The sequence below is a fragment of the Puma concolor genome, chromosome A1 (assembly GCF_028749965.1).
Source record: "Puma concolor isolate L17-30 chromosome A1, mPumCon1.1.hap2, whole genome shotgun sequence".
In the NCBI taxonomy this organism is placed as follows: domain Eukaryota; kingdom Metazoa; phylum Chordata; class Mammalia; order Carnivora; family Felidae; genus Puma; species Puma concolor.
The window spans coordinates 220525575-220539228 of record NC_141667.1 but is presented as its reverse complement, the minus strand read 5'-3'; the positions used below and the strand labels follow the sequence as shown (position 1 = coordinate 220539228).

Below are 13654 nucleotides of genomic sequence, written 5' to 3'. Positions count from 1 at the left end.
TTTTTTGTTATTTGCAAAATCAGATGGCTATGGGTCATGGTTTATGTTCTGTGCTCTTCATTTGGGGACCTTTTTCAAGGGCTTTGCAAATAATTTCCTAAGGTTAAAATGCCAACTTAATTCTTTTATCTGTTTATTTTAATAGCCTAAACAAGTAATCATATTGCTAAACATGTATGAAAACCACTGGTATAGACAGGTGATCTTTTTGGGCTCTTCTAGACTTGAAGCAGCTTGGTATATGGTCTTGTTCTGTATATAAAGTGTTTCCTTGTGATTATTAGGTACTCAGTTTGCGGGGCAGAGAGAACAACTTTTCTGCTTGTTTTTAAATTCATTTATCTGATATATAAATGCATAAGTTGGGGTAGAAGTTGTCTCACACTTCCATGTCTCATTTTTGTAAAGAGTGATTGATCTGAGGTAGGCATTGAGAGAGTACTCTGCTGCTTAGTAGATTTATCAAGTAAGCAGATACTTTTGCCACCAAGCTAAAACATAGTTTAATTACTTTTTACGTTACCACCTCTGAGTTACGTATTTTAAGCATTCAAAAAAATAACTGAATTGTAATTCTTTTTTACTTCCTGTAGATTCTCGTAGATACTGTTTGGGCTCTGTCATACCTGACAGATGGAGGTAATGAGCAGATACAGATGGTTATTGATTCAGGGGTTGTGCCATTTCTTGTGCCCCTTTTGAGCCACCAGGAAGTAAAAGTCCAAGTAAGTATTTAAAAATTTTTTCTAACTTGTTTAAAATTGTGTTTGCTATAACCTGTTAACTTGAACAACCCGGGTTCAGTTCGGTCCATATGTACATATCTTCCATATTTCTCCTCTGTTTTACTGAACCTGATTTTGTTGGTTTCCAAATCTTTATCTCACCCAGATTCTTCACAGTTTCAGACTCCTAGTACCCAGTTGTCCTTGAGCCCTTAGACGTCTCCTCTGAGAACTCCTTTAAAGCATTCTATTGCCATTTTAACCAGACAAAAAGTGTATCGTCTTCTTCCACAAACCTGCTCCTCTTTCTATATCTCCTTTCAGTAGACCACATGGTCCAAGCTTCAAACCTTGATTCCTCCTTTCTTTTCCCCTCCATTTACAAAGTTCTGTTAATTCTTATTATATAGCTTATGAATCTGTCTACTCCTTAAGTATCTAGAGCCACTGATTTAGTTCAAGACTCTTTTTTTTTCTGTCCAAATAATTAGAACAGCATCCTAACTGCATTTTTTTCCTCTCTCATTTCTCCTCACTTTAGTTAGGTGTGGGTGGCTGATAGATGTTTATTCCACTTCTACCAAAGTGACTTTCTAGATGGAAATGTGTGCCCATTCCAGGCCTTTATTAAAATATTTCTGTGCTACTCATTTAGTAATAGATTAGAAATAGCTGCTGTTAAAATGAACCTTTACCTGTTAATTTTTCTTTTTTTTTAATTTTTTGAAAAATTTTTTCGATAGTTTTTCACACATTTTTCTGTAGTTCCATAGTTCTGTAGTTCCATTTTTTATGACTATTGTTTAAAATTCAAAATTGCCTCTCAGTTCTACATAGTACTTTGCCTAAGAATACAGTAAGTGCTAATCATTCACCCCCTGCATTTTTACGTTTTCTCAGGATTATGAAAACTATAGAGTCAGTTTCCTCATAAACAAATAAATGTATAGAAAGTATTTTATCCCCACCCCAGACAGCAGCACTCAGAGCAGTTGGCAACATAGTGACTGGCACCGATGAGCAGACCCAGGTTGTTCTCAACTGTGATGTCCTGTCACACTTCCCCAATCTCTTATCACACCCCAAAGAGAAGATAAATAAGGTAAGGCACATAATAGCCTCATTGGTGCATTTCTTTCTGTCTGTATAAACTGTCCCCTTGTTTTCTGTTGCTGTTTGTTTGATCATAATTTTCTTCACAAGCACTGTAGTTATGATGAGAATTATTTCAGATCACCTCTGCAGTTATTTTGTTACAAGTGTTATTTTGTTATAACCAGTGTTTTTATTTAAATAAATTGGGCAGTAGCAAGGATCAGTAAATTAGTAGCCATGAAGTGAGAATCCATACAAAATCTCTCGCTGGATGGCTGGTATCTTTTATAAACAGATCATAATTTAATCTCCCTATGAAATTAGATTGGACCAAAAGATGCAGTGCCTAAATTGAAGGATCAAAAAAGTCTTTTTTAAAATTTCAACTTTAGATACAAACTTATTATTAATTGTTAAATATACTTAAGTACTTCAGTCTCTTTGTATCTGCCTTATTTCACATTGCATACAATTTTTAAGGTTCATCCATGTTGGAGCATGTGTCAGAACTTCATTTCTTTTTATAGCTGAATAAATATTCCATAGTACATACATACCACATTTTGTTTATCCAGTCATTTGTTGGTGGACACTTGGAGTTTTTCTACTGGTGGCTGTTGTGAATAATGTTGCAGTGAACATCGGCATGCAGATGTCCATTTGAGTCACAGCTTTCAGTTCCTTTGGGCATATATCTAGGAGTAGAACTGCCCAGTCATATGGTAATTCTGTGTTTAGCTGTTTGAGGAGCTGCCAAATTGTTTTCCATAGTGGCTGTACCACTTTACGTTCCCACAAGCACTGTATGAGGGTTCCAGTTCCTTTTTTAAAATTATTATAGCCACTCTAGTAGGTGTGAAATGATGTCTCATGGATTTGATTCGCATTTAGTTTAATGTAGTTTTATCTGCCTGAAATACCACCATCCCCCAAACCAGCAGAACTGATCATTTCTTCTGTGTCATAGCTGTATTTATATAATTGCTCAACTATAATTTGACAGTTGGATTGTTACAGAAAAGTATGTTGTCGAAAAAGTGCATTTTATGAATGCATTTGCTCCAATGAAGGGAAAGAAGCCAGAGTCTTTTAGCCTCTGGGCCAGTTATTTTTACTGTAGAAATTTCAATAATTTGGGATTTTTATAGCTAAATGTATTCCATAATTGGAAACAGAGCTGAGAAGTGAGGAAGCCGGACAGAAGTGGGTGTAGAGAAGTTCTGGCATGTGATCAATATGCTCTGAGTGAAGGTATCATGGGGGACAAAGGGTTCACATAGATGTTTACTCAGCCTCAGCAGCCATTTAGTCTCCTTAGAAGTTTTTCACCTTGAGCATTTGTGTTACTTGGACTTGGGATCATCATGGGACCCTCAAGGTAGAATCAAACTTGGGTTTATTCCCTCAGCATATTAGTTTAAAATGTTTCAAACCTACAAGAAATTTGTAAGAATGGTAGAGTGAACACTGACTTACCAGTTGTTAACCTCTTCCCACAATTGGGCAAAATAAATTTACAGTTAACTTTTTTCACTGTAGAAGAGGAAGAAGAGACAGCACTTGACACTAAAATTACAGTAGACCTGCGTGTTTGTGACTTGTAAATCCTTAAAGGTTACAGCAAAATTTGTTATATAGACCCATCCCAGACTAATTGGACACTTAATTTCTAAATATATCTTGCAAGTAAATATTTTTACAAGAAAGCAATTCTCCTTTCTTAGAAATAGTTTTAACAAACTTTTAGGAAATTGAGTCTCTTACTTATTTATATCATTATCTTTTAGAGGGAGCTTAAGCACCAAAAAATGTAAGCTGCATGAGTAAAGATTTTTTTGTCTCTTTTGTTCACTGCCATATTACCATTGTCTACAGTAGTGCCTAGGGACATCTGGGTGGCTTGATTAAAGATCTGACTCTTGATTTTGGCTCAAGTTATGATCTCACAGTTTGTATGATCAAGCCCCGTGTTGGTCTGTGTGCTGACAGCACGGAGCCTGCTTGGGATTCTCACTCTCAAAATAAATAAATAAACATTAAAAAATAAATAAAATAAAGTAGTTCCTGGGTGATGTAGGCATATATTTTATTGGGTGGATCAGTGCAAGGTTAGTGGGCCCACATGTTATGGATGGAAGTTTCCTTATAACGGGTTTAAAATGAGACATTCTGTGTCATCTCATTGCTTTTTAGATGCATTTCCCTAATGCAACTCAAGTGATTTTGTTATAGTTTATGTAAACTACATAAAAATAAAAATATAAATGCATTAAAACTAATCTTTCAAACAAAGGTACCCTGTATTTTGTTCAATTATAGGAAGCAGTGTGGTTCCTTTCCAACATAACAGCAGGCAACCAGCAACAAGTTCAAGCTGTAATAGACGCCGGGTTAATTCCTATGATTATTCATCAGCTTGCTAAGGTCAGTCATATTGTGAGTTTATCGTGTACATTAACATATTATAACCAAGATTTTTTAATAAAGAATTCATACAATCATTTCTTTTTTAACCTTCAGGGAGACTTTGGAACACAAAAAGAAGCTGCCTGGGCAATTAGCAACTTAACGATAAGTGGCAGAAAAGATCAGGTAAGTTTGGAAAAACTGTTAGGATTGTTAATATCGGAAAGTACACTACTCTTTTATGTGTAGGAGCTGCTGGTTGTTCATAAGCCCTGTAGTGTGTTCTTTTTGGGTAAAAGATAATTATATAAATAAACATTTTTCTCTTGTTGCCTAGGTTGAGTACCTTGTACAGCAGAATGTAATACCACCATTCTGTAATTTACTGTCTGTAAAAGATTCTCAAGTTGTTCAGGTGGTTCTAGATGGTCTGAAAAACATTCTGATCATGGCTGGTGATGAAGCAAGCACAATAGCTGAAATAATAGAAGAATGTGGAGGTAAGAGTGCATTGAAGAAAAATAGTTGAGCAGTGGAATGCTGAAAGATCAGTTCCTTTCAAGGCAACTAAGTAGAAAGAAAACTGTCAGGAAACACTGCTCCATCATCAAAGTATGCTGCTGTCCTGTATTCACCAGTTAGCATTACATGAGGGTTTTCCAGCAGGCATCAGTCCGTACTTGGGGAAAACTGGTTGTGAAGGTCATTCTGTGACCTTCCTAGAGGGTCACATTGCCTTTTAGGTGACATGAACACTCCTCTTGAAGTCACAGTGCGCGAGAGCAAAAGCTTGGGAACTGCTATGATAGAGAAAGTTATAAGCTTCATTTAATCCAGAATTTCTTAGAATCCTTGACAGTGAAACACTTTCTTCACATTATACCTGATACGTTATTCTATAGACCTTACTTTGTGAAATACTATTCCATGTTGTTGGAAAGGTTAATGATTTTGGAGTCATCTAGGTATTTCATTTCAGTCTTGTGATTGCTAGAGCTGTCTGCTGAAGTTATTACCACAGAAGTTACTTTGAAATGTTAATAAAAAAACTTATTTGAAATATTAAATATTTCTCTGATAATGATATATGAGGCATATTTTAAGGATACCTGTTCAATATGTACTAAGTTGCCCAAACCTTATTGTCATGTTTTATTTTGTATATTTTATTGACTATTATGTACAGTTATATTACCCCTTTCATTTTTTTTTTTAAGAGAAAGTAAATGTAGTCACATCATAAAATATTCAGACTGGAAGTATCTTCTTAATAACAAGAAGAAATTATCCTAGAGATGTTAAGTTTTGTCTGTGGCCATGGAAGTAGATCCTCATACTCTTAATTCACTGCTCATTCTGGTTTTAAGATATTTTGAGATAATTTGAAATTAGCATTGTAGTCTAATTCAGAACTTACCCCAGAAAGTTTGAGCTGCAGAATTGTTACTCTTCAGCTTTAATCAATATAGTTGCTTCGGTCTCTGGGAAGTATACTCACAATTAGGATACACGTTTACTTAGTATTTTATAATTTTGTGAAGAACTTTACATCCATTATCTGTGACACTTATATTCCCATTTTTCTGGTTTTTTATATTGCTGTTAAAAAGAAAAAAAATGCAACTATTTCAAAATAACCTAGCTAAAAAGATATTTCAAGGAAGAATATTGTTAAGGATTTAAATTTATAGACTTGTGCATCTGATGCATGGAGTAAATATATTGGGAATGTAAATGAAGACATTCTACAGTTCTGAAAACTTATTTTTCAATTTCATTGTGGCTATAGGATATAAGCACCCTCTTTGTTTTTTTCTTCAAAGAAATTATTTCAAAATTTAAAGCTTTGTCTTCTATTTATATCAGTTAATCATGAAGTTTCTGAAAACATGCTTTTGTTGTTATATAAAAGTAATAGCATTTTGAAAACAAAAGGAAAGATAAAAATTACTATATGAGATAGTATGATTCCACTAAAGCAGCCTGGGGAGATGTCAGTTCAAGTTCTGTCACTAACTTGCCACTCAACCTAAAATAAACCCCTTTACATCTCTATACGATAGCTTCCTCATCTGTCAGATGGAGTATTTAGGTGTTTTTTAAACTGTCTGCCTCAGATACCAGATAACCCTTGGGGTCAAGGGTTTCTAGAGAGGAAGAAATTAGTGGGATGCTGGTCCTCCAATCAGAGCAGCTCAGAGTTTTATCTGTGTTTTAGACAAACTGTCATTTTCAGGGTGTGGTGGGAGGGTGTTGCGAGTTCTTTAGGATTTTCCATGACTAGAATGAACACAGTTTTTATTCATGTCCATTTGATTATTTGATTTTTTGTTTTTATCAGGTTTGGAGAAAATCGAAGTTTTACAGCAACATGAAAATGAAGACATATATAAATTAGCATTTGAAATCATAGATCAATATTTCTCTGGTGATGATGTAAGTATCCATTAAAGTATGGTATGCCTACATGTACATTAAAACCTACACATACTGTTAAGTTCACTGAGAATTTTTTTATCATTAATATGACAAGTATATACTCTATTTGGTTGTTTTTTTTGTTGTTTATTTTTGAGAGAGAGAGAATGTGAGCACATGCGCAAGCTGAGGAGGGACAGAGAGAGGCAGAGAGAGAGTGGGACACAGAGAATCCCAAGCAGGCTCTGTACCATCCAATGTGCAGAGCCCAGTGCAGGGCTTGAACTGATGAACCGTGAGATCATGACCTGAGCTGAAATCACGAGTTGGTTGCTCAACCGACCGAGCCACCCAGACACCCCTCTATTTCTATCAGATACTTTTGAGGTGGCATTTTCCACTTATTTTTAATAATCTAAATTTTAAAAAATTAGTAATTGTTTTCCATCAATCAGTTTCTTTTATTTTTATCTTTTATTTTTTTTTTAAGTCTTTTTATTTTGAGAGAGCAGGGGAGGGGGAGAGAGAGAGAATCCCAACGGACCTTAGTCTCGCAAATTTGTGAGACCATGACCTAAACCAAAATCGAGAGTTGGATGCTTAACCTACTGAGCCACCCAGGCACCCCTCAATCAGTTTTTTAAAATACTATGTTTGAAACTTCATTATAAGGTAAAAAATGTATAAACAGTTCTCTGAGAGGCACCTGGCTGGCTTAGTCGGTGTAAAGCATGTGACTCTTGATCTTGGGCTTAGGAGTTTGAGCCCCACATTGGGCATAGAGATTACTTAAAAATAAATAAATAAATAAACAAACAAACAAACAAACAAACAAACAAAAACCCACTTTTTGTTATATTTGTAATCTGTTAAATGGGAAAAAATAGTACAGTTGACTCTTGAACAAGGGTTTGAACCACATGGGTCCACTTATATGCAGATTTTTTTCAATACAGTATAGTACTATAAATGTATTTTCTCTTCCTTATGATTTTCTTAGTAACATTTTCATTTTTCTAGCCTACTTCATTGTAATAATAAGTATATAATACGTATGACATACAAAATATGTGCTAATCAACTGTTTATGTAATTGGTAAGGCTTCCAGTCAATGGTAAGTTATTAGTAAAGTTTTTGGGAGTCAGAAGTTGTACTCAGATTTTTGACTCTGCAGGGGGTGGGGGATTGGTGCCCCTAGCTCGTGTTGTTCAAGGGTCAACTGCAGTTACAGAAATGATGTGTGTTCAAGGGCACCTGGGTAGCTCAGTCAGTTGGGCGGCCAACTCTTGAGTTTGGCTCAGGTCATGATCTCATGGTTCGTGAGTTCAAGCCCCGCATCAAGCTCTGTGCTGACAGTGCGGAGCCTGCTTGGGATTCTTTCTCTTCCCTCTCTGCCCCTCCCCAGCTCATCCACACACGTGATCTCTCTCTCAAAATAAACATCACAAAACGAAAGAAAGTACGTGTGTTCAAACAGGTAAAATAAATCTACAGATACAGAAACTTAAGAATGGGGCAGGGACAGGGGAGGGGGTTAAAAAAAAAAAAAGAAAAGAACTTAAAACAATTTTGAAATGTGTGTTCAGTTTAATTAAATTGTTAAGTTTCTTAATGTTACTGATTTACTTAAATATTTTAATTTATCGATTAAAACATCATATAGAACGATTACAACATCCGTACAGAATTCTCTCGTAAGAAGTAAGTTCTGCTTATACCATAACATGTAGTATCTTAACAAAGGCCTTTTTTGTGTTTTGCTTTTTATAGATTGATGAAGATCCTAGCCTGATTCCTGAAGCAACACAAGGAGGTACTTACAATTTTGACCCAACAGCCAACCTTCAAACAAAAGAATTTAATTTTTAAGTTCAGTTGAGTGCAGCATCTTCCCCAATTCAATATGAAGCACCACCAGATGGCTACCAAATGACAAGAAGAAGAACAACAACAAAAGGCTCCAAAACACACATGCCTCTTCGTTTTGATGCTTCTAAAAGCAAGCCATGTCTCAGTCACTTTGCAGTTGCCAAAAGTTACTATCACATGGACTGTAAATGCATATGCATGATTTCCTAAACTGTTTTAGAATTCTCCTTAACAATCTCGACTACCCTATTTTTCCCTGTTCCCTGGTGCCACACGCTGACAACTGCAGTTCCAGTTTAGAATATTCCATAGTGGTGGCATGTCAGCTGCCCACTTGATACTCCTTTGGAAAATGGTGCGCTGTGGATCAAGACACTTCGGTATGATGCATATACACGTTGGAAGACTTTAAAGAGGTGCAGTCTGATCTGAGCCTCCATCATTGTCCTCCACAAACATATTTTCATATTCTTTATGTGGAAGAATAGATTTTAAAGTACAAGCCAAATGATTTTCATTGGTGGAACTGACACACAAAAAAAGGAACTTAAAAAAAGAAACTTGGTTATTGATTAAACAGTTAAGTTTTAAAAAAACTGTGCTTCATCTACCAGTAATTGATGTGTTTATTATCTGCCTCAGAAGCCAGGGTTGGAGGAAGAACTTTAGCTATGGATGGTAATGCTTTCGCCATTATACCTAATTTTTGAGAACAGCAAGCCCTATTTGACCACTCACTTCAGCCTGTGTGTTCCTGCTGTTTTGAAGTAATCAAATGCTGTGCATGGTATTTTACCTGAGCTGCAACCTGTTACGGACTTGAACTTCTGTTTAAGTTGAAAGCAAGAGTCCCTGACTACAAAGAAAAAACAAATAAAAAACAACAACAAAAAGCAAAGGTCTAACGTACCGATTGGTGATGTTTAAAAAAAAAAAAAAAAAAATCTTGCTTTCAGCTTTCAGGAGTTAATATTTTTTGTTTTAAATTGATAATTGGATATGGTTGATTTATATTGGGTTTAAACTGTGGAGCCTTCATGTTTACTGTAATTTAGTCTTAAAATATTTTTTACTTAGTAACCAGTGCTTTTGATAATGTGGTTGGCAGCAAACCAGCAACTATTTAGAAGTGTTATACAACTTCATTCTTTGAGTATTGGGAAAGTTAATTCAGATCCTACTCTAAAAGCATATTCACATATTAAAAGATTCAGTCAAGGATCTGTGTAGAGGAATAATCTGCAGTTATTTGACATAAACCTGATTTGCAGTGATCTTGAAGCAAAATCTGGTATTACTATGTAAAGTCATTGCTTTTGGTAAATTGTCATCTGACCCAGTTATTAATGAAAGAATATGGATTTGAACATGTTTAAACTGAATGATTTGTGCTGTCACAGAAATGGTTTTGTTGCTATTGTTTACTGGGTATAATTTCCCAATGCGTTGATGTGAAGGGATAGAAAATCTAAACTAACGTAGTTATCCGATGGGGGTGTATTTACTGTGATGAAGATGAGACCGATGCCATCAGAGCTTTGTGAATCAGCTGGGGTGTTTTCACTGATAAACAACACATAGCAGGTGTGCATTCATTACAAATACATGTATCTGCCAAGGTGGAGCCACTTTAAAGAGTGAGTTTTGTCTTGTATCCAAAATGGATACAAGCGTATGTTTAAACTGCAAGATTTTTACTTGCTAGAGAATCTGTTTTAATATAGTGGTTTGGCCTCTGATTATTTATAGGTTTTATAAATTTTAGAATCAATTTCTCTTTAAGGTGGCTCAGATTTTTCAACTCTTGTGCACATAAAATTGAGTTGAAGTTCATTGTGCCTTTTTTTCTTTATCCAAATTTTGAGTTAAAGCTTCATATGGTAACTGCATCCTGTTCAGACACTGTAGTCTAAATTTCTGAAACTGTGTGGTGTTCACTAAAAGTAGGAATAACAAAGTCAAAGCCAATTAAGGTCACAAACTTCGGTGAAACCCTTAAAGTCCAAATCTTCTTGATATTGTGAATTGTACCCCTCCTGGTTTAGTTTCTTCTGGACTCTCCATCCTACTTACTGACAGTTACCTGTCAGTAATTTTGCACACATTGAGATTAAATCAGGCCTCTACTGTGCCGATTCCGATTTCCTCTTGTGTTTTAAGTGCAAACTAACATAAGTGAACATTCGCATCAAGTAGTGCAGACATATGTATGCATTTGCTTGATTCAATTTGTTGTGACCTTATCAGTTTGGAATTGGAATTGCACCATTTCTTAGACAAAGGAAACTAAGTATATTGCTGCACTTTTAAGTTTTCAGAACAGTGTTGAAAATCGCATTGTTTTTATTTTTTTTAAACTCAGTTAAAAAAGACTAAAACGTTCTTTCAAAAGAGGCATCTAAATGTGTTCCTAATTTTGTATATGGGCTTAGGTTTTGTAACCAATAAAAAAAAGCTGCTATCAAATCCGATAAAACATTGAAGAACTTATTTCTAAAAGTTTCTTAATTTCCTAGTTTTGTTTTCTGCGTGGTTAAATTTAAATTTGGAACTATTTTTCAAACATCAACTACAGTGGAGGCAAATCATGAATTACTCTTTCGTTGTATTTTAATATCTCTCTTCCACTCTAACAAACTAGGACAATAGCAGTGCTCGATTTAAGAGTATTTTATGACAAATAAGAAATACCTAAATCTTTATTAATTTCCAGAGCTTCCACACGGTACAGCAGAACAGGTGGCTTAAAACAACAGAAACCTATGGTTGCACGGTTTCGGAGGCCGGAAGTCGGAAATCAAGCTGCCAGGTGCAACGCGCTGTGTCCGTGGGCTCTTGGGAGGCCCCTCTTTGTCTCTTCCCGGCTTCTGGTGTCCCCGGCAGTGCTTGGCGTCCCTCGAGCCTCTGCTTTCATCATCGTCCTGTGGCATTCTCTGCGCATACCTCAGGTTCAAATACCATGACTTAGAAAGGCCTGGTGAGAAAATGGTGTGCTTGTGACTCTCATGAAACCACAACGACAAAATCACACTTTATGGCCTGTCTAATCCTTGAAAACAAGTAACTGTGGAAGATAGTAATTGAAGTAAACTGGAAAATTTTAACCTGTGAGATCAAGGTGGTGGCTCTAAGTGAAATCTTGGATTAATTAAAAGAACAAAAGAGCAACCGAACTTTTGAGTATACAAATATTTTTACTTTAGTATAATTCCACTTCAAATTATTTTTGAAAGAAGTCAGTGTACAAGTAAATAAATGTGATAGTACTTCTATGTAACCGTGCCAAGATTTCCTTCAGAACAGCTGTCCTTTTTTGGGGATTCATTATTTAATTATTGCAAGTGAAAATTCATGAATGTCAGTTGTCTTACAGTGATGGTTCTGAATTTTTGTTGACTCTAGTTGTACTGGGGGATCTTAATCTATTCGGAGAAAGGAAATATAATTTCTGTACATTAGGCTGTAAGTCTTAAGGTCTGTAACCCAGCGAGTGCTCTGTGTAACCCACCACTCGTATGTCTAGAGGAACTCTTTGTATAAATTTTGTACTTTGTTACATAGCTAAAAATCAGTGGTAGAATGATTCTCAAAAACGTCTATATCGCAATAGGGGTGTATGTGTTTATCTACCTAGATGTACAGATGGCGCTCAGTACTATACTGAAAGGAAGTGTTTGGGAAAAGGGACGTGAGAATGTAGCCTGTTCACCTCCTTAGCCTCCTTATTTGCCCATGAAACCCCTCACTCACTTTGACCTAAATTAGGGTTTCTCAAACCCTGCAGTATTGACATCGTAGGTTGGCTAATGCTCTATTGGGGGCTGTCCTGTGCGTTACAGGATGTTGACCAGCATCTTTAGGCTCTACCCACTAAGTACCTCTATACTACCCAGTCATGACAACCAAAAGTGCCTCCAGGAATGGCCGCGTGTTCCCTGGGGGCCAAATTTGCCCAGGTGCAAACCACTGCTCTGAATTAATTTCTGTAGAAAACTTCCCCACTCAAGGGAGACAGCCTAAAGCATGCCTTTTTGTTGTATAAACAGTCCTAGACTTTGCTCAGGTGTGTCAGATGGGGAGACAAATACATGCCTTTTCTTCATTCTCCATTTTAGGAGAGATCAGAGTCAGCACTGTCACCCATCTGTAGGAACTCCTGGTAATACTAAGCCCCATCTGTTGCATAGGACTTAGGAGGGAAATGGGAAGATGGAGGAACTACTAACCTTGAATTTATCCTGTGGCTAAAAAAACAAGGTGTGTGAAATAAGCAAATGTGTTGATTGCCCACAGTTTTCTCAACACTGCTTTGTAGCAGTGTTTTTCAGACATTTTTAGTTGAGATAGTTAAGTCCTCTAGGAAAGCTGGGTTGGACCAGAAAATCACAGCATACATAATTCTGAAAAGCATTTCTTTGAAGCATTGTGAGAGACTGGCCCCATCAGGAAGCTTACAAGTTTATTAAAAATGATCAAAGCAGCGGAACTATCGTTGAGTCATGCTACAAAGGATGTATTCCCTGCAGGGAACTTCTACAACATCCCTCTTCCATACCCTAACAAAACTGCTATCTACCTTCTCGAGTAAATCTCTTTTTTCAAACTCTGGTGCCCAAATAAATGTGGCCTTCTGCCAGGTAATGTGTGATTGCACAAGACAAACAAGGCATATCTTCACGGGACAGCAGTTTTACTTGATGATAAGTAGAGCAGTTTTATGGTAATACAAGCCTAAGCGTTACAGAGTAAAGGACACATTTTGCATAACGTTTTAAAGATAAAATCAGATTTTTGAGGCAGGCCATTTTATGGAAACATTCCGTCAAGAGTAGGAATCGGAGAGTTGGAGAAGCAATGATGAAACACTAAGTGAGCCTGTTCTACTCTGTCGAGTAGCATTACTTGTTACTAACTCTTTTCTTAATACTGAACCAACGGCGCCTCTCGTAAATGACCATCTTTATAAATAAACTTTCTGTTACTCCTAGTTAGCAGAAGAGGCAGCTCTGCTCTCCACAGTTGCCTTCCTCAACCTGAACACCCCATGCATTTCAAGCAACAGCTTACAGAGCCACTCTGGGAACTGGTTCCTGTCACATGGTGCATCCCAAAGACCCCAATAATACACTGTGATGTGACT

General features: G+C 36.5%; 2 protein-coding genes across 3 annotated transcripts in view; one reads left to right on the top strand and one right to left on the bottom strand.

Moving 5' to 3' along the window:
- The window catches only part of KPNA3 (karyopherin subunit alpha 3), a 102389-nt gene extending 90598 nt beyond the window's left edge, over window positions 1-11791 (top strand). For both annotated transcript variants that reach the window (XM_086712461.1, XM_086712468.1), the window contains exons 11-17: window positions 594-725; window positions 1699-1827; window positions 4140-4244; window positions 4341-4412; window positions 4564-4726; window positions 6568-6662; window positions 8416-11791. In XM_086712461.1, coding sequence (XP_086568587.1) covers window positions 594-725; window positions 1699-1827; window positions 4140-4244; window positions 4341-4412; window positions 4564-4726; window positions 6568-6662; window positions 8416-8514 — 795 coding nt within the window. In that variant the 3' untranslated portion in view covers window positions 8515-11791. The remainder of the gene's footprint in view (window positions 1-593; window positions 726-1698; window positions 1828-4139; window positions 4245-4340; window positions 4413-4563; window positions 4727-6567; window positions 6663-8415) is intronic.
- The window catches only part of LOC112861341 (ARF like GTPase 11), a 72345-nt gene continuing 68127 nt past the window's right edge, over window positions 9437-13654 (bottom strand). The window contains exon 3 of the mRNA XM_086712479.1: window positions 9437-11488. Within this exon, the coding sequence (XP_086568605.1) occupies window positions 11259-11488 (230 nt within the window). The 3' untranslated portion in view covers window positions 9437-11258. The remainder of the gene's footprint in view (window positions 11489-13654) is intronic.